Source organism: Lichenostomus cassidix, chromosome 2 (genome assembly GCF_008360975.1).
Source record: "Lichenostomus cassidix isolate B80296 chromosome 2, HeHo_3.0, whole genome shotgun sequence".
Taxonomy (NCBI): Eukaryota; Metazoa; Chordata; class Aves; order Passeriformes; family Meliphagidae; genus Lichenostomus; species Lichenostomus cassidix.
In genome coordinates this window covers 4677307-4701593 of record NC_139482.1, presented here as the reverse complement: position 1 = coordinate 4701593, position 24287 = coordinate 4677307, and the positions used below count along the sequence as shown (strand labels likewise).

General features: G+C 49.9%; 1 protein-coding gene across 1 annotated transcript; it reads right to left on the bottom strand.

Annotated features, from left to right (window-relative positions):
• Window positions 1–2633: 2633 nt before the first annotated feature.
• On the bottom strand, window positions 2634–18090 carry CSRNP1 (cysteine and serine rich nuclear protein 1). Its single transcript, XM_085050192.1, has 5 exons — window positions 17978–18090; window positions 10878–11070; window positions 8318–8577; window positions 7542–7838; window positions 2634–6524 (listed from the first exon to the last, which is right to left on the bottom strand). The coding sequence occupies exons 2-5, from the start codon at window positions 11044–11046 to the stop codon at window positions 5541–5543; spliced, it is 1710 nt and encodes a 569-aa protein (XP_084906318.1). The 5' UTR covers window positions 11047–11070; window positions 17978–18090; the 3' UTR covers window positions 2634–5540.
• Between the last annotated feature and the right edge of the window lie 6197 nt (window positions 18091–24287).

The window sequence follows — 24287 nt, the reverse complement described above, 5'->3', positions numbered from 1 at the left end:
TTCCTTTGAAGTGTGAGGCCAGAGAAGTCCTGGCAGAGTCTCCAGGCCGGCTGGAGATGTTCCCTCTGCGAGGTGCTGCTGTGAAAGCCGTGGCCACTCTGCTTTTACCCAGCTGCATCTTGGAAAGGGTTAAGCCAGCTGCAAGCCACAATTTCCCCCTGTCCTTGGCAGGGCTGAAACCACAGACCTGTCCCAGCGCGGCGACACCCAGCTGGCATTTCCGTCCCATTTGGCACCAGGCACTGCTGCTCCCTCCCATCCGCGGGCATCGGTGATTCACTGACCCCAAATAAACCCATCCGTGCCTTCCCCACCTTGCTTAGGGCTCCACCACCCTCTTTATTCCCATTTATTTCCCTTTCCCGCACACAGGCACAGCACCGAGCGGCTCAGCATTACTCATCGCCTGGGTTGGTTCTGTCCCGAGGTGCCACCAGGAGTGGGCTGTGCGTGCAGCCACCAGACCCGAAAGCGTGTTGTCCCCGGGTGGCGCAGCAGCCTCCGGAAAAGGGATGAGTCACTTGGCGACCCGGGGACGGGAACAGCCTGTGACGCCAGGCTCGGTGACTCCAGACCTGGCGCCGGGCGGAATGAGAGTCCCGAGGACTTCTCTCGGCAGGAACAGCCATAAAGTGACGGCTGGGATGGACTTTAACTCCGTCAGGGGGGAAAAAAAAAAAAGGAAGAAAAAACAAACAAACAAACCCAAACCGAAACAAACCAACCCGGGAGCTGCAGGGGTGTTGGCTCTGCAGCACTGAGGGCATTTCCATATTTCTATAGGGTCAGATCCTGCATGCCGAGGGCTTGTGCTTGCCTCGGAGGCAAGAGATTTGGGGGTAAATTCTTTTTTTCGTGGCAGGTTTGTAAAGGGTGGCTGAGCAGTGTGACACTGCAGTGGGTAAGAGTGTCCCGATCTTCTGCAGAGGCAATAGAAGCATCCCAGGCTGTAAATTCCTGGGGCTTCAAGACCTCTGTCACTGCCACAGGCTCTTTCTCTGCCCATGCCCAGGCATTTCCCATGGAATTCAGCAGAAGTTTGCCAGAGCTGAGGTTTTAACTCAGACCTGGAGGTCGGCTTGGCTTTCCCAGGGAAAGGGCAGTGCAGAATTTCTGATTATTGGCATGTTCTCATTTGACTTTTAGTCTGCCACTGGTATGGGATGGGAAAAAACCCAAAGTCCCATGCCTGGATCAGAACAATCCCAAGCACAAGCCCAGGTTTGGTGGAAAATGAATCAAAAGCAGCTCTGGGCAGAAGGATTTGGGGGTGTCTGTTGATGAAAGGCTGGACACAACCTGGCAATGTGCACTGGCAGGCCAGAGAGCCCCAACCACATCCTGGGCTGCAGCCAAAGCAGCTCCTGAAGGCTCTGGAGAGGGACTTTGGACAAGGGCATGGAGTGATAGGACAGGGAAGCTGGCTTCAAACTGACAGAGGGCAGGTTTACATTAGATATTAGGAGGAAATTAATTACTGCAAGGGTGGTGAGGCCCTGGCACAGGTTTCCCAGAGATGCAAATGCCACATCCCTGGAAGTGCCCAAGGCCCTGCTGGATAAGGCTCAGAGCAAGCTGGTCTAGGGAAAGGCATCAAGAGAGGGATTGAACAAGGTGGTCTTTAAAACAATCCCTTCCAACCCAAAGCAATCTAGGATTTGGTGATTCCCCATGGGGATGCCCATGCCAGAGGCTGGTTGATGGGATGTAGCACCTTGGGGATGTTTCAGCACTGTCCCATGGGGGTGATGGGTGCCCTGGTGACAATGCCTTGTGCCAGGGCACAACACAAAGTCATCACTGGGAGCCAAAAACCCACCAGTGCTGCAGCTGAAGCTGCATGCTGGGGACTATTCCTCTCCCAGTCAGAAAATAGATAATGTAAGAGGGAATTATAGACATAAACCCCATAAAAGAGAGAAAGAAAAAACCCACAGGGATTCACTGCGTGTGGCAGCCTCCATGGAGGAGCCTCTTTTCAATATTTCTGCTTTTACAGCTCAGCAAATAATTTGTAACAAATAGTTTATTCAATTAATTGAGCTTCTCTGCTCTGGGGGCAGATGGCAACCTTTAAAAATGGATTCCCAATGGAAAACTAGACAATGGCATTCTTTGGCCAATTTCCCTTGCTTTCAGGTCAATGGCAGTGGTTATGATTTATGCCTGTGCTGACAGACACAAACCCAGGGGAGAGGTGTGCTTTTCCCCATCTAGATTCCTGGGATTTATTAATCTTTTTTCCTTTGTACCATGGGCTGCTTCACATCCTCCCCTCTTCTTTCCATGCTGTTGCCAGGACCAAGAGTATTTTCTGGTTTTTTCCTCAGGGGCACAGGACCACGGTGATGCTTCTGTCCAGCTGCAACCTTCCAGGTCCCCAGAGTGCCACGGGGCAATGAAAAATGGTTTGTAACCCCTGAGGGAAAATGGTTTCCAGGGTTTCCCAAGATTTCTCCTTGGCCATGTAGATGATGCCATGACTGTTGTCTATTCCCTCATCCCTCAGAGACAAGCAGCCACCATCCACAAGCCCAAAAAGTTTGGGAACACCACATCCCATGCACTAAATTTTACTTTATTTAGGGAAAAGAGAAAAGGTTGTTGTGTCACACAAAGGGTGAAGACACTGCCGTATTCAAACAAAATTCTTTTTATTGAAAGTGTAATGGAAATTTCTTCATATTGCTTTGATGAAATGAGAGACAGCAGCTGTAGACAAATATGCTTTTTTTTATAAACAAATGCAAATGGATAAGGTAAAAATAAAGCTTTTTTTTTTTTAACTTGTACCTTTAAGCAACGTAATCACAATATATACACAAAGAAAGCTAAAATAAAGCTATGTTGAAACCAAAGCGTTTCAACCAATACATTAGATAATTACAGATTGTGTCAATAAATACCCAGTTTTTAAACTGTTTAACAGGCGACTTTTTACACAGATACCAAGAAGAAAAAAATTATATATTTACAATTCAGTGCCCTGGGGGAAAAAAAAAGAGAAAAAAAAAAGTCTTTTTTTTTTCTTTTTGGCACCAACACAAATAAAAAGAATAAATTATTGGAAAAAAAAATCCACAAAGGCAGGAGTCAATCCCAATCATTCATTAACAAAAAAGTGTGTGTATATATATATATATAAAATACAGGCATATATTTTATATATATAAATATATATATGCAGAGAAACCTAGGAATGTTACAAAATATATTAGTGCCAATAAATACAGAACTGTACCAGACTTTCAACTGTCAGTATTTTTGATGCAGTCTGAAGGAGAAGGAACTACCACCTAGGAGATAACTGAAGTGGGATTTTTCAGTCTAACGAAACGACGACGAGGAGAAAAAAATAACAATTATAAAAATAATAATAATAACAACAATAATAATAATAGATATATCCAGGAAATCCTCCATCTGCCAGTAGTATTCCTACAGTTGCCCTCCTGCCCTGGGGGCAATGCCTTGAGGGAGGAAGCGGCAAGCACAGGCTCAGGACCTGCTTGTGGCCATGGGGGGACAGTTCCACTTCCAGGTTGACAGGCTCAATACCAGAGAAGTTGTACAATTAAATAACAATAATAAGGATTAAAAAAACCCCAAGCAACCCACGTTTCGTACGCCAGAAGTTTCCTATATTGCCGGCAGGTTTGCAGTGAAGATCGATGAGCAGGTATCCGAGAGCACCATCCCTGTGGTTGGGGATAGAAACTGTTCAGTCAACAGGAAAATCCTCAAATCCGTGTTTTGGGGTTGTTTCCCTTGTCTGTGTGTCTCTGCACCCCCAGAAGTTCCCTCCAGCTGCTCCCAAGGCAGCGGGGCTGGGACAGCAGAACTGTCTCCTCCTCCTGTGCTGGTAATGCCAGGAATCACTCCCATCACCAAATTTTCCAAGGGGGAATTAAAAGCCGGTAGGTTTTAAATCCATTTTGCTTTTTCCATACCATTGGTGTAGGCACTTAGTGTATCACTGATGCACAGATTTTATGTCCAGTTACATCTCATGGCCAAATAGTATCATGTTCTCAGACTGATTAAAACAGCAGAAGGCCAAGGCAGCCTCCAGTATCCTTCCTAAACACGAAGATTTATCTCGTTTTAAAAACCAAAAGCCTTCAGTTTCTCAGCTTGGTCTTCAGGTGTTGTTCTTTCTTCCCTCAAAAACTGTACTCACAGAATAAATAACCCAAAAACTTCATATCCATCTCTTTTGCTTGAATTACCCGATTCACCTATGTCAAAAAGCAGTACAATTGGTGTGACCCACACTGGATTTTGGAGCTGCGACATCCTCTGTGCTGGGGAGTCCCAAGGAGCACTTGCTGAGGAGCTTGAGTGCAGTGTTGCTGTTTTGGCTTTGCTCTCCCAACCCCCCCAACGAGGGCTGCCAAGGTCCTTATGGTTACACCTCCCCACCGCTGCTGACAGTTCCGCTGCATATTCAGGCACCAAAACTGATGGGGAAAGATCTCATGGCCAAATCCTTAGGAAATTAAATAAATTATAAAATAATTTACAATAAAAAAAGGGGCTTGGGTTTTGTTTCGTTTCGAGCTAGTTCATGTTATTTCTTAAATAGTTGAAGGTTTTGCTTGTTTTGCTCTCCACAGGGATACTATGGAGACCAGACACCATTCTCACATCTACTACAAGGCTGGGAGAAACCAAGGGATGTTGCATGAACTCTTCCCTCGTCCCTCCCCTCCCACCCACTTCTGTTCAGCGTTTTTAGAAATGTGAGGTGAAGACCAAACAGCCAACATGATTCAGACTCAGAAAAACCAGGGTCATCTTCCTTTTGAAGACCTTATTGCCCTTCCAGGTCATCGACAAACCACAGTGCTATTCACGTACTACAGGTAGAAAATAAATAAATACAGATATATTATGCAAAAAAATATGATTGTACACATAATACATCTGAGGTATTACCAATTTAAATAAGGTTTCATGCTATTTCAAGCTTCAGTGGCTATTTAAATTCTGGAATTTTGCAATAAATAGATGAAGAATGATTATGTATATAGTGTATGGATCTCTTCTGTAAACCTCATCAGATTTAAACATAAGAGTGTGTTGGGTCGACTCTTATGCAAACCACAAATTTTCACAATAAATACAGCTTCAAAAAGTTGCCTTAAAAAGTTCCTGCAACACTGAAACGTTTCTAGAAGGGGCTGTATAGACGACTGGCAACGTTAGCGAGGAGTATTTCTCAACAGGTCTTTTCATACAAAACACAAGGAAATTCTTAGGTGAAAGTCTTTTTCCCTCCCTCCCCTCCCAACCCCATCATGAAAGTTTAGAAATTTTTGCACAAACAGCGAGAGAACTGATTGTAGCTGCAGTATGTCAAAACGTCCACGTTCTATAAAGACCAAAAATAGTTCATTTGCTTAGAAAGTCTTCTGCTGTTGATGTTTTTTCCTCCTTCTATTTGAGAAGTACATCACCCTTTCAGTGAAAGTTTGCCTGTCCAATTGTTCCTCCGTTTTCCTTTCGGCATTAGTCCTGGCCTGAGCCACGTGGGTGTTTCACACTTTCACTGTCTCCATCAGTGATGACTTAATGGCATCCTCCAAAAGCTGATTGTCTGTGAAAGGGGCTGGGGTTTCAGGGACGGATTCGGACAAACCAATGAGGGACTCCAAGAAACAGGAGCCCTGATCTCCGGCCTGAGGGAAGCCAGGGAAATTAGGCAACTGAAACTGTAACGCTGAGAAGTTATCCAGGTTCTCATACTCCTTTAAGGAGTTGTAAAGAGGTCCCAAGTTATAGTCTGAGAAGGACTGGAAGAAATCCAAGGAATCGGAGGAAAGGCTGAGGTCGGCATAGCTCTTGGAGCAGGGCTCAGTGGAGGACGAGGCGCAGCAGGACAGCCCCTCGCACCTCACATGGGCTGTGTCCTCCAGCAAACCCCCGCTGTCCTGGTTGGCATTCTCATCCAGGCACTCCGAGAGGTGGGACAAGTGGCCAGGGACAGGCTTGGCCTCGCTGCCGTGGTCCTCGATGAAGAAGTCGGCGGGGTGGAAGCAGCCGAGGTCATCCTGGCCGCGCCCGCTCTCCTCCTCAGCATCCGAGTCGTTGAAGTGCAGGATGCGCGCCAAGCCGTCGTCGTCCACGTCCGACTGGGATTTGTCGGAGGGGAGGCTCTCGTAGGGCTCCTCCAGGTCCTCGCTGGGGTGGGAGGAGATGGAGGAGTCTGTCATGTCGCTGCTGCAGCTGTTTTCCCCCAGGGCCTCCAGGTCGGGGCTGAACTGGAAGGCGGGAGCCAGCGGCACGGCGCGCTCCTCCAGGGAGCCTTTCCCTGCCGCGCATCCCAGCGGAGCGAGCCGCTCCCGGAAAGGGGGCTCAGCCTCCTCCACCTTCTCGCTGCTCTGCTGCTGCTTCTCCAGCTCCAGCTTCATGATGGTGTGGATGAAATGCGTCTGCACGCGGGCCTGGTTGAACTCGATCCTGCCCTCGGTGTTGCCGCAGCCGTCCTTGGTGCAGCCGCAGGGGAAGGAGGTGTGATCCATCTGGCAGGGGAGAAACAGAGGGGCAGAGTTAGGATTGGCACAAAACCAAAACTGGCCCTGACTCATCTGCCCTGAGAAACCAAGGAACAGCTGAGGGATATAAAAGCAGGGGGGGAAAACACCCCAGAAAGAAATAAAAAAAATTTAAAAGACACCCTGGTCTTTTGAAGAGGTGTCATAAAAAGCTGCATTTCAGTACAAGTGAAGGAAATTATAAGGTTCAAATAAAAAAAAAGGGAAAATATAACGGTCCAAAAGGAGACATAAAGAGGTAAAAATGAGCTTTCTATTTATTGCTATTTAATGATCTCACTATCTGATCTGTAGCAGCCACTAGAGGGGGGCTGTCACACACACATGGAGCACCCGTGTGCACCCACCTCCGCCACCCCCAGCCTCCAAACACGGCACCAAGCAGTGCCCAGAATAGGGAATGAGGCTCCTCAAATACAGCTGGGTAGGCACCCACAAAAAACAACCCGAAAAATGTAACTCACTAATTGAATACAGAGGGATTATCCCACTGTGCAGGTGGCCTGCACAGCTTGCCGTGGGCTGACACTCAGCTGACACTCCCACGTTCGCCTGAGCACACTGGGACTTGTGCCACACACCAAAAGAAAATAGAATTAAAAATAAAACCTGGGGGAGGGGGAGAGAGCGCAGCCTCGTGTGAGGAGCAAGAAGCTTTTCCTTGCAGACATTCCCACGTGGCCCATCTCCAACGGGAGATCAGGCAGGTATGGGTCTCGTGGGGACACACAGCAGGGACATTGTTGCTGCAGGCTCCAGCAGGGTGGGGATGGCTGCACATGTGATCTGGGAAGAGGATGCTTTCAAGCAGTGTCTGCCTTGAACCCTGAGGGATGCTCCAAGAGCTTTCCTCGCCTCCAAGTGCAGGTGGGAGCACACAGATTTACAGGCTGCCCTAACTTTGTCCAACTTGCTCACACCATCCTGCTCTAACGCCCAGCTGGAACCACAGCATCCCCCCATGCCCAGGGGTGAGGGCAGTACCTGGCATTTGATGCCTGCCAAGCTGCAGCTGCAGGTCTCGGGGTCGCAGACCTCGCGGCAGTCGCAGCCGCAGTCCTCCCGGGACAGGCGGATGTTGTGCAGCTCCCTCTTCTCCTCCTTGTCGATCTTCTTCACCCCCACGGCCTTCAGCAGCGCTCGCCTCTTCTTGGCAGGGTAGGGCTGCAGGAAGAAGCCATCTTCCAGGTCCACGTTGCTGACGTCGATGTCGTCGTCGGAGATGTCCTCGATGGTGAGCTGGTTGGCCTCTTCAGACTCCTTTGTGCCATTCATGGTTAGCTGAGGGCAGAAATTGGACAAAGCTTTAGGGGCTTGTTTGGGACTCGGAGCCATTGGAACCCCCAGCTTGGGAGAAACAAGAAAGGAATGACCTCTCCCCCATGGTGGCCAATCCCAGGGCCAACATCTGGGTCAGAGCCCCCAAAGGCCTGACACCCGACTGGGACAGTTTCCTGGGACATCAAGGATCTAAATCAGAAATGAAAAGACTTTGGGAGATACCAAGAGGAGTCTCAAGTGGATCCCAGAATAGAGAGGTACCACCAATAGAGCAAAAACATCTTCAGTGCCTTTTCCATCACTTTTCAAAGGTGGAGAACTAAATGAAAATCCCCCATGGGAGCCCGTGTTTCTTGGAGGCTCAAAGTGAGAGCCAAGGATCAATGCCCCCAGTTCTCAGAGGCTCCTACTGAAAACTCACCAATTAACTAACAACATCCACCACCTCCTCATCCACCCAGCCCCATGCTCCTACTCACTTTCCATTTCAACGCTTCCAACTTCTCCTCTTTCAACTTCTCCTCGAGTTTGCCCCGACGGACGTTTTCCTGCTCCTTTGAAAACTCTGCCAGCGTGAACTGCCGGGAGGAGCTGTGTTTGCTCACCATCCCCAGGGTGCAGCCCCCACGGCTAGGCACGCTGGTGAAGCCCTGGCAGCGTGGGAAGTAAAACACAGTGACCCGGTCAAACTCCACATTGTTCTTCTTTAGTCGCTTGGATTTCTTCAGAATCGACGTGGCTAAAAAGGGGAGAATTAAAAAAAAAAAAAAGAGCACGAAGTCAGTCATGCTGCAGATGGAATAGAAATATTATAAACAGGCAGGACTTGCATTACTCTCTCAACAGGGACGTGATGGGACAAGGCTACAGCATTGCTTGGTGGTGTTTTAGGAGCTAACACTCCAAAGGTGGGATGGGGATGGAGAGGAAACCAAGCCAAGCCCTGCTGCATCGGAGTCACTGATGAGATTCACCCTACAAGGAGACTGCTGCTTCTCCTTCCCGCTTGACATCCCGCAGGGAACATCCATTTGCTTATTCTTCACGTGTGGCAGAGCATAACGAACAAGCAGCCAGCCATCCTACACCTCTGCCTCTCTAAATCCACTCTGCCCCACGCTCAGGAGCCCCTGGTCTGCTCCTGGCATGCCAAGGCATTGGCATTTCCAGCACTGCACTGCTCCAGCTTTTGTGGCAGGGCAGAAAATAGCCCAAATGGCTGCTTTTTCTGGTACTTCCTTTCACCATCCACTGGGAGGAACTCTGAATCTATGGTTTATCCTCCAGAGACTCATTTGAGAGCAGCTGCAAAGATGTTAATCTTGGTGCAGGTGATCCCTGGGTAAACACGGCAATACATGACTCTGGTTTATCTTAAACTGCTGAAACATGCTACACACCATTTGCAGCAGAGCCTCTCCAGAGATACCTGGCCTGCACATCTGCACATGAAAACCCAGCAGATGGAAGAGGACTCATTAGTCAGGGCAGGTTCAGAGCGAGTGGCTTTCCACAGGTGTGGCTGGCCAAGAAAGTAAAGCAAGGCACAGCAGTCCTGGGTGGCAGAGCTGTGTGAGTGTGGCAGGAACAAGAGCCAGCTACACCCAAATTTGTGGTGGGGAGGGATTGCTGCTCCCATTCTCTGCTGGTGCATGGGTGCTTTGGTTGTCACCATGGGAAAAAATAACCCAGAAAGGATGGGTGATTGCTGCGGAGCTGGGATCAATCCCTGCTCTTGGGGTGGCAGAACCACAGGCAGCCCTGCAGTGGGATGCAAGGGAAGGACTGCAAGCTCCAAAGGGCTCGGCTGGTTTGGTGGGCCCCAAAGGCTGTGAAAGTGCAAGACTGGACAGTTAACTGCACCCACATTTCACAGGTCTCACTTGCCAAAATACAGTTTCAGTTTCATGTGAAAAAGAAAAAAAAGAAGCGTTCACCCAGCTGTGTCAGCAGCTTCTGCTCAATAGCTGGGGGTTCACACTGGGCCCTGCAGTCACTCTGATCATATCTCTGCACTGTGCGTTGCATTTTCACAATAACCTTGACTCAATCTCCTAAAACACGAGCTCTTTATCAGAAAGCAAGTTCACCACCACCATCATCTATCGGCCGAGCTGCTGCACTTTGGCATTTGCTTCTCCCCTCCCTGCACCCCTCCTCCAAAATTGTTTTCCCATTCCTGACCCTTTTCCAATTGAGCCAGAGAATACAAAAAGTTCATTGTTTTGTCACAAAACCTGGGAAGACAAGCAAGAATGAGACTCTTTATTATTACAAGACTTCTAAAGCCTTTTCAGACCACTGCGTGTTTGTGTATGTCTGCTAAGTGGACCTTAACTGCTATATACAGTGGGTGTTCAGTATAATTTACTAGGTTGGACTATTTCTCCTCCATGAAGATGTTCCTCTATTGTACTTTTTATTTTTCCCTTCACATGGCAGATAAAGGGCTTTACAACACTGCCTTCTGTGTGTTTTCCTAAAAGCTCTCAAAACTTATATTGCTGGGAAAACAAAATAGCTTTTATCTGTACTAGCAGCGGAGGCAATGTCAAACGTGTCATGTTCTTTGGCAAAGTACCCAATTTACGTAGGAAACAAGTTCTGAAATGGTAATTACGCTACTGGTTAATCATTTTTTAAAAAGAGCATTATGGGTCTTTGCTGTCTGATTAGTTTTTGCCTGTGAAACAGCTTGACAGGGAATTGAGGGTTGGTGGGATGGTCCTGCAGCAGGGCCTTGGCAGCACCCACATGCCTCTGCACACCCAGACCCTTGGATTTCTATTCCTGGAAATCTGGACTCCAGCAAAAATATGACAAAGGAATGAGAAATACTGGAAGGAAGGGGCTGAGGAAGACCACTGTGAGGAGGATGGATGATTATAAATCAGTGTAATGACAGGTAGCTGGCATCACAGCCACTTCTACCCATCAGGGTGTGCTCCAAGGGGGTCCCTGTGGGGTGATGATCCATCATCATCCTAAAAAATCCCCTGCAGAGGCATGGCTGATCTTGGGAAAGCCAGAGGTACTCACGGGTGAAGCTGGACGTTAAGGCAGAGCTGGGCTTGGGCTCTCCACGGGAATTCTCCTCATCAGTGTCCCAGCCTGAGGATGCTGAGGAGAGGGGGGAGCAGGAGGAGGAGGAGCAGTAGGTGCTGTCATCCCCCAGCTCTTCATATTTCCTTTTCAATACTCCGCTCATGGTGACGCTGTATTTGTCATGTAACTGGAAAACAAAGGAGAAAAGCAAAATGAAGCCAGGGAAATACTGGCAGCTCCTGGTGATGAGCAGGACAGCTTAAACCCCCAGCAAGGATTCCCCATCAGATCCACTCAGCCATGCAGATGTGATTCTCAAGAAGTTCTCCCCCTAAAATACCTCATTTTACTGCCCTCGCTGTGCACACCTGTGAATTCCTCTCCCACTTTACAACACTGCAGAAAAGACTGACTATCCCAGACAACAAACTGTCCAGAAACCAATCCAATCAACACAAATGTTATCAAACAGTAAGTATTACATTTTGCTTACTAATTCTTTTATGCTCACTCCTCACCCAGATCGCTTTCTATGCAGTTACAGCTTTAACGTCTTGCTAATTACAAAAATAAGCCAGTTTGCAGAAAACAATCTGTTGGCATGATTTACTTGCTACAGCCCCCCCGGGGAAACAGACTTATTAAATGAAGCACTGAAATACAAATATATCAACTGTGAAGAACAGCCCTTCTCCTCACGGTGCCTTTCATAGTCAGTCCCCCATTCAATAAGCTATTCTTGTTTAGGCTGGGTTATGTATCAAGCATAGTAGCAATTAAAAACAACGCAGCTAATTAAAAACAAAGGAGCTCTGTACTTGCCTAGATTCCTAAATTTCCTGCATGCTTTGCCCCTGCTCATCTTAAGGAAAGAAAAGAATAAAAGAAAGCCCAAAAATAACTGTGTTGCATCTTTTAAAGTTCGTTTTTATAAAGTTTGTGTAAATTCAGGAGACAAAAAAAGCCCCACAAAAGCTACAGATTTTGCCTACAGTAGGTCTAGACAACATTCTCAGGCACAGGGTGGGATTCCTGGGGTGGTCCTGTGCAGGACCAGGAGCTGGGACTTGATGATCTTTATGGCTCCCTTCAACTCAAGATATTCTATGATTCTAGTAAGTATCAGCACCCATCCAAACCTGGGATGCTCCTGCATGGATGATGAACCATTCCAGCTTTTAGACTCTGGCAACACTGCCCCAGCTGCCCCAGCAGAAGCCACTGCCAGCTTATTTTGGAGTCAGTGAGCCACCCCAGAGCCGAGAGCCAGGCTGCTGCCAGAGGGGTCACTTGCTCTGACCCCATCCCACCGGGCTGGAAGGCACAACCACAGTGGGAGAGATGCAGCCCCAGCCCAGAAACTCCTTCCAGCAAGGAGGAGAGAGCCCCAGCCACCCCATAATACTCAAAAAGCTAAAGCATGCCCAGAATTTGGCTAATGCTGGTACAGTAGACAGCCCTGGGATGGTGACAGGGGCACCAGACACCTAGTCCTCATCCCCTCCCACCACACAAAGCTTCTCCACTGTATAAATTAATTCTTTGCAACCCAAACACTTTCTCACCCCACTTTGCATGTCTGAAGTTAATTTAAGTCTCTGAAATAGAAAAAAAAAAACCAACAAAACTAAACCTGCCCTTCTGGCAGCCCTGAGGAGGCAGCAGAGACACCACACCAGTTTCAGAACCTCCCCACAATGGGATTTTCAGTGTCCCGACAGCACTGTGCAGTATCACGTTGCAGGATGGGAGCACACACAGTTCCTTCCAAGCCCTGCACCAACCCTCCCTAATTATGTTTACCACCAGCTTCCCAGGAGACAATAGTCACCTAAAAGGTCAAAGAAGTCCCTGGATGAAGCACTTCCCTAGCCTGAAGAACTTAATCATTCACTGCAACGTGTGCTTAAGGGGCCAGAAGGTCCCCCAAAGCCCCCAGAACCTGGGGAGAAGTGATCCCTCCATTCCTCCTCCTCGGCAGACCTGGAGCTGCAGGTGGTTTTGCCACAGAGGGGTTGTTGTTTTTTTGGCCTAAATCCAAAATAGATGCAGAGAAGGTGGATTTGGCCACCCTCCAGCCCCAGCAGCACATGTCCTACCCAACACCTGGATTAACCCCTTTCCTGCCTGCTCCATGGCAAAGCTGAGCTCACAGGCAGCCACAAAACAGCGACTTACAAACCTTTCATTTGTATTATTTTTGTGCATGTGCCTCCTGTTCTGTCTTATGCCTGCTTTAAGAAACAACCAGGAGCAAAGGTTGTTTGCTCTCTAAATCCATGGCAGGGGTCTGAATCAAAGCCTGGGCTGTAGACAGAGGTTTGCAGACCCCACTGTCCAGCTGGAATGGGCAAAAACTTTGCCCAAAAAATCCCACATGTGGCTTCAAAGAGTATCAGTTCATGCTGCAGGCAGAATGCTCCAAAGGACAGTGAGGGATGGCAGTGAGGGATGCCACTATAGCCAAAGGAGGGAGAAACCAGCTCCTAAAAATGCCTGTAGGACACATGTCCAGCAGCAAACACCCTCAGAGATGCGATGCTGACCATTCTCGTGGGAGACACTGCAAGGTGCTGGAGCAGCCAAGGTCATGCTGCTGAGGCAGGGATAACTTCCAGTTCCAGACCAAAGATGCAGCAGCTCTGATGCTGAGCTCACCTGCTAACCCAGCAGCCCATCAGGGGCTGCACCACATCCCCCCAAACCACCCCACAGGGAAAACTGGAGCTCCCTCCTGTGAACACAAACACCAAGCTGCAGCCAAGGCAAGGTGTGCGTAAGGTGGTGCAATTCTATTTATTTGTTTTTTAAATACTATCATCAGCCAGAGGGATGAAGGGAGGTGTGTGCAGCTCCCCATCTAGGAGATTGAGCCAAATGGATAGGGAAAAACCCCACTTTTGGCACGCTGTCTTCTTCAAGACACCTATTGTTTTGTTAATGCAAAGTAGGTGTCGTGCAAACAGGATTCCCAGCTAATGGGAAAAAGCTGGTGAACCTGCTGCCCACCAGCCAAAGTATATTAATTTTCCCCCATTGCACCTTCCCCCCTCACTGCTGATTTATGGCTGTGACATTTTCCAAGTCAAGTTTTCAAATCCTTCTCAGGAGCAATGTAGTGGAGCTGCACCCATCCGTGTCTGCTTCTATCCTACCCCCTAAAAAATCCTCCAGATGGGCATTTTACTGTCCAAGCCAGGATGATCCTCTGCTCCCCTCCTCACCCTGGCACTTGGGGACAGGATTCACACCAGCAATTTGGGTGCTGCCTTTACAGTCATGTCACCGAGGCCATTGGCCACTCAGCCAAAAAAGCCCAGAGGCCAATTCAGACACAATGAGGATATTTTAATTGCAGCAATTTTGCAAGGAACCTTAAACCCACAGCAGTGTCTTACAAGCAAGTCCCAAAAATGTCCACAGCAGCACAGAAAAAACAAGTATCTATATCTGAGCTTGCCATTGCAAATCTCTGCAGGCACCACCGAGTGCAGGATTTTACCACCTTCTCCTTCTCTCTCTTTTTTTTTTTTTTTTTTTTACATAACCTGAAATAAAATAATCCTATCTTCCTTTCAGTTGCCAAAAAAGACATTCTGTTCTTGGCTAAGACTTCTTACTCATCTATTTTACTGAAAACAGCTTTTGGAACAAGTACATAATGCAATGGATCAAACCCGCAGGAATTCCTCTCTGGCACCAGAACTCCCACTATCCTGGGAATACTTTCTAACAAATATTTAGCCCAGATGTGCATTCCTTTCTTTCTCTCTCCCTCTTTTTTTTTTTTTTTAAGCATTAAAGTTTGGGTGGGGGGAGTAGGGGGGGCAGGGCAGTCTAGTTGGGGGGAAGGGAATTGATTTTGCAAAGTCCCATTTCTGGCGCCCAGCAAGTCGCAGGGTAAAGCCCTAATACGCTGGAATGCAAGGAATTAATGTTTTAACTATCCTCCTCTTGGACGACGTCTCAACAGTAAATATTTCGAGTAATTTAGATTTAAGAAGGTTTGGCATTTGTTTAGCCAAGTGCCAAAGAGGAAGGCAACTAGAAACCCCTATCAGTGTCCAGTCTCCAGTACACTGCACAAAGAGGCATCGTGGCTTTGGGCAGAATTACGAGCAGAAGATGTTTCAGTGTTGCATTTTGGGGCTGTAGATGTGCTTTGAAGCGTCAGGCGATCGCAGCAGTGCAAGCAAAGCAAAGGAAACTCCTCGCAGCGAGTCCAGCAGCTGCCTTTGCCTGTGCCACAATTCCCATGGTATTGCAGGAGAACACCCAGGAGCAAGAATATTTCAAATTCTGGGTGTTCTGCATGCGGAGCATCCTAAAGAATGGAAGGATCCCAGATCTCTGCATGATTTATTGTAAGCAAAGCTTCTTTTGCCAAGTGATTTGGGGAACACCAAGAAAACAACCATCCCCCTGACCCCCCCCAAAAAACTCAGCACAACGCACTAAAAATATTTGTTTTACAGTAACTTTTTGAGCTGGTTTGCTGATTTTAAAGCACAGCTGTCTGCCTGCAGCCCAGGGAAGACCAAGTGGACTCATCCCAGGACACCAAGGTGGGTTCTTCCCAGCACAGCTGGAGGAGGGCTGGGTGCTGGGAGCGAGTTAAGGACTGTGCTGAGCCGTGAGTCAGAGCGGCTCCTTCTCCCTCTCCCTCCCCCAGAGCCGCAGTGGCTGTGCAGGTCGAGCAGGAGTAAATATTAGTTTAAAAAACACCACCGCATATTTTAGCCAGGTACGGCTCGGAAGGCAGCTGGTGGAGCAGAGCTGGGGGAGTTGCTGGGTTGGTGTTTGTTTGAACGCCGCCGTTTGTTGTGGGTAGAGAGACCTCGGTGTGAGTGAGAATCGCCAAAAAGTGCTGCGGAGCTGAGCTTCCCGCTTAGCTCTCCCCGGAATCTGATGTCTGACAGCAGCGGTGATCCCAGCAACACCTCCGGGTTATTTAATAATCACCGCGCTATCGGCACTGATTCACTGCTCGATCATTTAACTATTTTAATTCTTTGCGTATTTACTTAAGTAGTTTCCCCTGTGCTGCCGTGACAGCCTCCCGATGATGACAACACTTCCCAATTTCGGGGCTGACTGGAGCCAAGGGGAGCAGGATCATCCCACCAGGACCCTCCAGGGGACAGTCCCACGCGTGTTCCCAGCCACACAAAGCTGTGCTTTCCAGTTGAGACCAGATTATTTTCACCCAGCTGGGTCTAAGGTTTCATAACCTTGCTCCGGTTAAAAATAGCCTCTGCCTACTATGCAACAGCAAAACCCAAAGTACGCCGTGCTGCGGAGTGGGAGCATGAATCAGTCCGTAGCACCACGAGTTTATTCTCCTGTCAGAGACTGAACAGGCAAAACACCTTCCCCGGAAAGAGCAGCAGAAGTGTTTGCTCCATCTCCTAATTTTTGAAAGGCCACAAAGGGGGCGCACAAAAACAAAAAAAAAAAGGCTTGTCAGATTTTTTTGCCAAGCCCTTACTTCTTGCTGACAGCTTGAAAGGTAAATAAGAAATTTTAGCAAATACATTAAAGATTATCTGACACGGCCCAAAATGAAATGAGGTTCGGATGTGCTCAGCACGGATTGCGCTGTAATAAACAGGAAAACAGCAAAGTGTGCTTTGTCTAGGAAAATCCTCTGTTTGATCACACCTCATGAATAATTCACACCAGGTTTCCATATTTGTCCTCCTGTAGGTACACGCTGTGCGTTACCTTCCCTGCTATATATACGCACGCATTTCCTGCGCTGAATTATTAAAGGCTTTGCCGGGAGCTGCGGAGTCTCTCCGGGAGGAGAACAAACCCAACCATCCTGAAAACAACCCCGCCTCCCCACCCCACACACACACACCTTGACGGGCTACATCGGCAAACTGCTCAGCAGGGGAAAACTACAACAATTTTCATGGAAAAAATTAAGTCATTAATAAAATAATGACTGGTGATCAATTCCTGGTAACAAATGACAAGACTTGACCTGGCAGTGCTGGGTTAAGGGTTGGACTCTGGGTTCTTAGAGGGCTTTTCCAGCCTTAAGGATTCCCTGATTCTGTGACTTCGAGGTTTGTAAACGGCCGTGAGGGTTTTCTCTCCATCCATCCCACACAGGCGCTGGCATTCCAGGCGTTAGTAAGGCTGAGCTGCTTTAGGAAAGGGCTGTCCCTATGTGTCAGCCTCTTCCTACAGCGACGTTATGTAACTTGGAGGTGACAGACACTTTTGAGGATGCCGGGGGTGGGGGGGCTGGAGAGGCAGGCAAAAAAAAAATATATATATAAAAACCTGAGAAAACTTAGTAATTGAGGGCGGGGAGGTATCCCTTTTTTTTTTTTTCCCCCTCTTTTTTTTTTCAGGTGGGCTGTAAAAGCCGAGCTGTTTTATTTCGGGAGGCGGGGGGTGTGGGGGGTGCCCCGCTCCGTCTGTCCGCCCGTCGGTCCCTCCGTGCGCCCGTCGGTAGGTGTTGCTGTAGCGACGGGAAAGCATCCCCAGCCGGGCGGATTTGGGGAAGAGCGAGCCGGCAAGGCTCCCCCCGCCCCCCTCAACCTTTTTCTCAACATCAAAAAATTGGAACCGCAGCCCTGAGGATGGAGCGGAGCCTGGACTCACCGGGGAGGGGGTGAGAGGAGAACTCTGCGCTGAGCCCAATAAATATTATCAAGGTGTTCGCGTGTCTGCACCGCACAGCCGATGGCAAAGTGCGGGTGGGGGGCTCGGGGGCGCAGCAAACCCTCACCCCTTCCCAAGGAACGCCGTCCCGCTGCCCCGGTGGGTCGCGGAGCTGCCCGGCAGCTCAGCCCCAGCCGCAGCCCCGCCGGCTCCGCTCGCCCGCGGGCAGGAGCAGCGCGGCCAGACGGCGCCGGGGCGGCGCGACCGCCGGGAACGGGCGGCGGGCACCGGCAGCGACCCCCGGCCGGCGGGACGGCTCGGAGCCGGCTCCCCGCGGCAGAACCCGCTCCGAGCAGGCACCGACCGGACCCCGCAGCCCCGGTGGTACAACGCGAGGCTCCCCCTCGTCCCCCGCGCCGTCTCCCCCCAGCCCCATCGCCATCCCCATCCCGGCGCCGGCTGCCCGCGCTCCCTACCTGCGGCGCGGCGGTGTCGGCGCGGCGGCTCCGGCTGCAGCGGCGGTGCCTGGCGCGGCGCCTCCCGCTCCGCTGCCGGGGCCGGGCCGGGCTGCGCCGCCCCGCGCTGCCCTTTTCCGTCAGTGGAAAACTCCGGGCTCTGACGCAGGCGGTGACAGGAGCGGGGCCGGCCGGCCCGCCCGGCTTCCTGCCCCCGCCGGGCGGGGCGCTGAGTCAGGAGCGGCGGGAGGCACCGCCCCGCACCGCCCCGCACCGCCCCGCGTCCGTGCGCACCGCCCCGCATGCCTCCGCACCGCCCCGCATCTGCCCGCTTCTCCCCGCACCGCCCCGCATCGCTCCTCACCGCCCCGCATCCCTCCGCACCGCTCCGCATCGCCCCGCACCGTTGTGGGTCCCATGGGGGAGCAGTGTCCCACAAGGGGTTGGGGAGCCACAGGGACAGGTTGGACCCCAAAGTGGGTCTGAGTACTGCAGGGCCTGGAGACCCCAAATGGATTTGAGTCCCTTGGGGGAGCAGTGTCCCACAAGGCATTGGGGAGCCACAGGCACAGCGTGGACCCCAAAGTGGGTCTGAGTACCACAGGGGGCTGGAGACCCCAAATGGATTTGGGTCCCATAAAGGGGGGCCTATACTGCAAGGGGTTGGGGAGCCACAGGTACTGTTTGGACCCCAAAGTGGCCACGAGGGGCTGGGAATCCCAAAATGGATCAAGTCCCATGGGGAGCTGTGTCCCATGAAGGGTTGGGGAGCCACAGGGACAGCATGGACCCCAAAACACATGGGCAGCCCAGGAATCTGGGGACCCCAAAGCAAGAGGGTGTGGAGTGCTTCAAGGAGCTGAGAACCCACAAGGGGTTGTGAATCCACAGGGAAAACTTGCACCCTGACACCTATTTGGGTCCCACAGGGGGTTTGAGCCATACAAAGGTTTGGCAGCCCACAGCCAGGGTTGGACTCCAAACAGATTTGAGTCCCACAGGTAGCTTGGGATCCAGAAGTAGGCTTGGGCTCTGAAAGGGATTTGGACCCCACAAATGGCTTGATTCTCTGCCTGAGATTTGGGTCCCACAGGCACAACTTGGACCCCAGAATGGATGTGGGTGTTTCAAGGAGCTTGGAGCCCACAAGGGTTTGGGGACTCACAGGCAAACCTTAGACCCCAAAACAGATTTGGGCATCAGAGGGGCTTTGAACCCCACAGTGCTTTGGGATCCACAAGTAGTTTTGGCCCCTGGAAAGCATCTGCACCCCACAGATGGATGAGGACACACAGGCAAGGCTTGGATCTCAGAACAAATTTGGACACCACAGGTAATTTGGGACCCAGGAGAAAAGCTTGGAGCCTGGAACAAATTTGAGCCTCACAGTATGATTGATCCCACAGGGATTTGGGATCTACAAGCAAGATGTGGTCTCCACAAGGGGTTTAGGCCCTATAATGGGTTTGAGTTCCACGGGGGAGGCTTGGCCTCCACAATGGGCTGGGATCTCAAAGCAGGGCTTGGCCCACAAGCAATAATTGGCCCCAAAAAGGGTTTTGGTGCCTGGTGATTGGGATCCAGAACTGGGAATCAGGTTGGATTTGCCTTGCCTAAGAAGGTGGATGAGGCTGGATTGGGGTGTGTGGGATTATTCCTGTGCTCCATTGTGGGCTCCTTAGCTCCAAGATGCTTCCCACACAGTGCTGCAAGCCAGAGTGCTGACACTTCTTTCCAGGAATATTATTTTACTTGTGCACCTCTTGGGATGCCTCTCATGGTTTCTTTCTTTTTTTTTTTTTGTGACACGGCTGTCTCACAGGAAGTGGTGCCATCAGGATTTTTGCTTCTGGTCTTGCCCTGGTGCATGTCAGTGATTCCTGTGGACAGGACAGCCCTGTTGGTCACTCTGACAACACCACTGCAAGGGTGAGGGTGAGCTGAGAACATCCTCAAGGTGATTATCGTGCTGTACATGGCTGATTCCTCTCCTCTCCAGGTGCTTCACCCCTCTACCTGACTCACCCCGTGTCTCTCTCCCAAGCCCATGAAACAACAGCTGGGTACAGAGGCACGGCAGGGACGAGCTGAGATTTTGCTTCAAATATGCAAATGTGAGGGAGGCAATCCATAATTGGAGGTGGTGCCCTGGTGACGGGTGGGTCCTGTCTTTGAGGCACAAGGGCCTTCCTGAACACACCAGCAGAGCAGTTTCCCTGAGGTTTCACTTACCATGTTTGCACATGGCTGTGATTAATATTTCCTAACAGGAAGATGTCATGCAGGCAGGCTTTCCTCTTCAGGGTTTGGGTCCAGGGTGACCAAGTTCAGGTTGTACATTGGCTCCTCACTTCCTCCCAGGCTACACCCTCCCCGCCAGCCCTGCAGTCCCCCTTGGCTGATCCCAAAACGGGTCCTGGCGCCAGGGAGTTGTCACCACACAGCCCCTGGGGATCCAGGGAGCTTCGATAGGACCAGACCAGGATATAATGTCACCTGTCTGTGCACGGTGTCTGTGGGATGAAGGGGAGGTCACTTGCCACCATCCCCAAGCTGAGTTTGGCATGAAACCCAGGGTATGGGGGAAAGGGGATATCCTGGAAAACAGCCGGAAAGGCTGCCAGCAACCCCCAGGCTGCACATTTTCTCTTTTGCTTCTAATAGTTTTAATGGAAGTAAAGCCACTATGAGATAAGGGTCCCACACTGGGCAGAAATTATTTAGCAATTCAGTCAGGCGATGAACAATTCTGCCTCCACACTGCCCGTAGTTGTGTGTGTGTGAAGAGAAGGGGGAGTTGAACCAAAACTTATTTTTAGAGTGGCTTTTTCTTTTTTTTTTTTTTAAATCAACCTATAAGCAGTACTAACTCAATAACTGGAAGCTTACACTGGAGGATCAATAGCCCTCAACTAACCCGAGGTGTTTTCCTGTGTAGGTTAAAAGAAACATCCCAGTTTGACTCAACATGTATTTTGTTGCTGCTTCTCTGAGCCTCATTCCCCCAGCAAATTAATTCATGAGAAAGAAAGAGGAGAGAGAGAAAAAAAAAAATTCTGTTTCACTTTAACCTGAGCCAGGTTGGTGTGGTTTTTAACACAGCTTTTTCACCTCTCGAGGAGCATCCTCCTTTCCCCGCAGAGCCGGAGCAGCTCGCAGCCCCTGCGCCCAGGAAAACCCTCTCAGCTTTGGCAAAGGCTGCTGGCAGCAGCAGCCTGGAGCTGGTTGCCCTGGCTGGGCGCCACCCGAGCACTGCTCCGGCGGGAGGAAATTCCCTGCTGACCGGCCGGGCAGGGATAAGTGTCCTGGCACAGAGCAGCGGCAGCACAGCGAGCGCAGGGAGCGGGGAGCCCAGCGGGAAAGCACCGGGGGAGGATTCGCTGTGACACACGAGCAGCGAGATAAGAGGTGTGGGTTGGACAAGCTCGGGATGTCAAGCTCCTCGCTGCTGGTTTCGTGCTTGCCCTGCAGCAGAAGTGCTTTCCCTGTGGTTAAAAGCCTCTCGGTGCTTAAGGATGGATAAACCAGGGATATCTGGGCTTGGAGATATGGATTTTTTTCCCCTGTTTTTAAGTCACATCCCTGCTGCAGTTCTAAAAAGGGTTATCAGCTGTATCTGGCTGCGGTTGTGTTGCTGGGTACTGTAACAACCCATCTGAGAGTGACAACACAGGGACACAGGAAAAAAGCTGTGGCTAAACCAACCCAGTTGGAGCAGTCAGATGTCCAGCATCACTCCCAGTGTCCCCAACTAACTGCCCGACCCCGGCTCCTCACTGATTTTACACCAACACAATTCCACCATCTTCTGCAAAGCTGCTCCTGTTTCAAGCTGATGCTCTAAGACAGTCACATCTACAGGATTTAAAGCCCTGTGTGCTGTGCTGTTCCAGACCTGCTGGGGTAGTTATTTATGCATTTACCAAAATGTGCTTTCTTCATGCTGTCAGTCCTTGGTAGAGATCGGGACAGGGTAATTCAGTGCTCTCCTACACATACAGGCACCCTGTGAACTTGAGAGAGATGCAGAATGTGCCCTGTTTGCTGGTGAGCGCCGATAGAATTGTTAGATTCCCAACAAACACACAAAAATCATCACCCTGAGCGAATAAGTGTTAATTTAAAACACACAAAGTGGGAATTGTGAAGGCGCCGTGTCGCTTCAGCCACTCGCCAGAGACGGTTAGCGGGCAAGGAAATAAAGGATGACAAAAAAAAAAGGCAAGGAAAATAAAGATTACAAAACCCCACGTTATGCAGACAGCTGGATTCGAGTGGGGCACCTGTGTCCTCGATTAACCCAGCTCACAGTTAACTTTGGTGCCATCAGAAAGGGCTCACACCAGGGTTTGGAGGTGGGAAGCTCAGGAGTGCTGCGTTTTTCACTCCTTGACATTTCGTGAGTCGTCTGTTTTAGCGCTGAAACGTCTCAAGTGATGGGACCGCTGCAATTTCTCTTTCAAGGGTATCGCTCTCACACAATAATTAAATCTCTGGCTTTCAAGCATAATTGCCAATGACAGTGCCTCCGAAATTGCTTCTTTATGCTCGGCTGTTCTGTCTCCTGGCAGAAAGGGCTTCTGTAAAAATAAGCCAGGGAAGAGTTGTGAGTGGCAGCAAAGGCAAGAGGAAGCAATGCAAACTCCATCCTTTTCCCCCCAAAGGACAACAGCTGTCCCTAAATATTGAGGTGGCCCAAAACCTGCCACAGTCCTAGATGCCTAACAGGCCCAGGAGGAAATGGGAGCTCACAGCACAGCTCCATCATTACCAGGCCTGTTGGAAAACTGCAATTTTTCAGCGCTAGGACCTGTCTCCTGCTCCAGGTTGGTAATTGGTGGTGTTGGCCCTGTGCCAGGCAGCACTAGCAGCTCTGTCTTGAGAGGACAAAAACCTCCATTACTTTATGCTCTCTAATTCTCCCAAGGTGTGCTGCTGTCTATCAATGGAGTCGCCATGAGGTAATAGAAATTACAAACCTCCCCAGACTTATTTGTCTGAAAGCGTTTCTTGTAAAAATACTTATATGAGTCTCCGGAACTGTGGCACATGAGAATGGCAGAGAAGAGAAAGTTTGCAAATTAAATTGCAACAAAAGGCTCTTTATCAGAAACTATGGGGAATACTGGGTGGGAGGGTTATTTCACTTCTGCTAGGCTGGCTGTTGGCAGCATTTAGAGAGAAAAAGCCATTTTTGTTGTCTGTTTGTCCCTTTGCAGTGAAGCTGCTCTAGACCCTGTGCTGGGTAGGGCAAAGGGTTTGGCCAGACACCACTGGGGATTAACTTCCTACCCTTGCCAGTGACTCCCTGTGAGCTCTGGTAAGCTTTGGAGACACCCTGTCACTTTGGTGGCTCACAGTGGCAACATCACAGCTCCAGTCTTACTTGCTTTGTTTGGGTTTTTGCCTGCAAACCCCCACCAGCCCCTGCCCTTCTTGCAAGAAGCACCTCAAAGCCTTCATCACACCCCATTCTAAACCAGCAAAAACCATCCAGAGCAGACATATTTGCAGTGATGTGACAGACCCGAGCTCTGGAGGAAATACCTGAGCTGTCTGAAAAAGTTACTACCCCCCTGCCTCCAGCAAAGGCTGATGAGTTGATTCCGGGATCTCAGCATGATCCTATTTTGATGCAAAGTTGGAGCAAATGGGCTGGACTGTGAATGGGAACATCTGGGGTGCCACACACCTGCCCCCTGAGTGCTGGGGTGAACCTCCAGCACAGCAGAGGGCTGCAGTAGCTCCTTAAGAGTGAAAAAAATCATAGCAGAGAAGTCAGAATCCAAATCCGTTAAAAATAACAGCATGACCAAAGCTCACTTTTCTCCTTTAAGAAAGGTTGTTGCAAGCCCACAGTATGGGGCAGGGGCATTGGTCCCCCTGGGCAGCTCTTATGGTTCTTGATTTGGACTGAAACAGCAGTAAAATACACATGAAAATTATAGATATACAAGTAAGTGTGTGCATCTTTTTTTATTTTACTTGACAGAGTTCACAGCAAATCTCTCAGCTAAAAAAATGCTTCTCCTGTGTCACCAAGAGCTGGAGCAGCATGTGGTGGCCACAGTGGCTACAGGTGGTGGTTCAGTGCTTTCTCTTCAGTGCCAGAGCTCTAGATGATGGTGCTTGTTTAAAACTGGGAGCCACCAAAAGGGCACCAGGCCCACATTTGTGTGCTGGATTTATCTGTGAGCTGTTATTATCCTTCTGACACTTGCAGGATGCCCAGGGTCACTGGGTTTTAGAGTCAGACCCTGGTGACATGAAAAACTTGCTCCAGAAAGGGCAACTGTGTGGAATTAGGTACAGAGAACTAATTATTATTTGC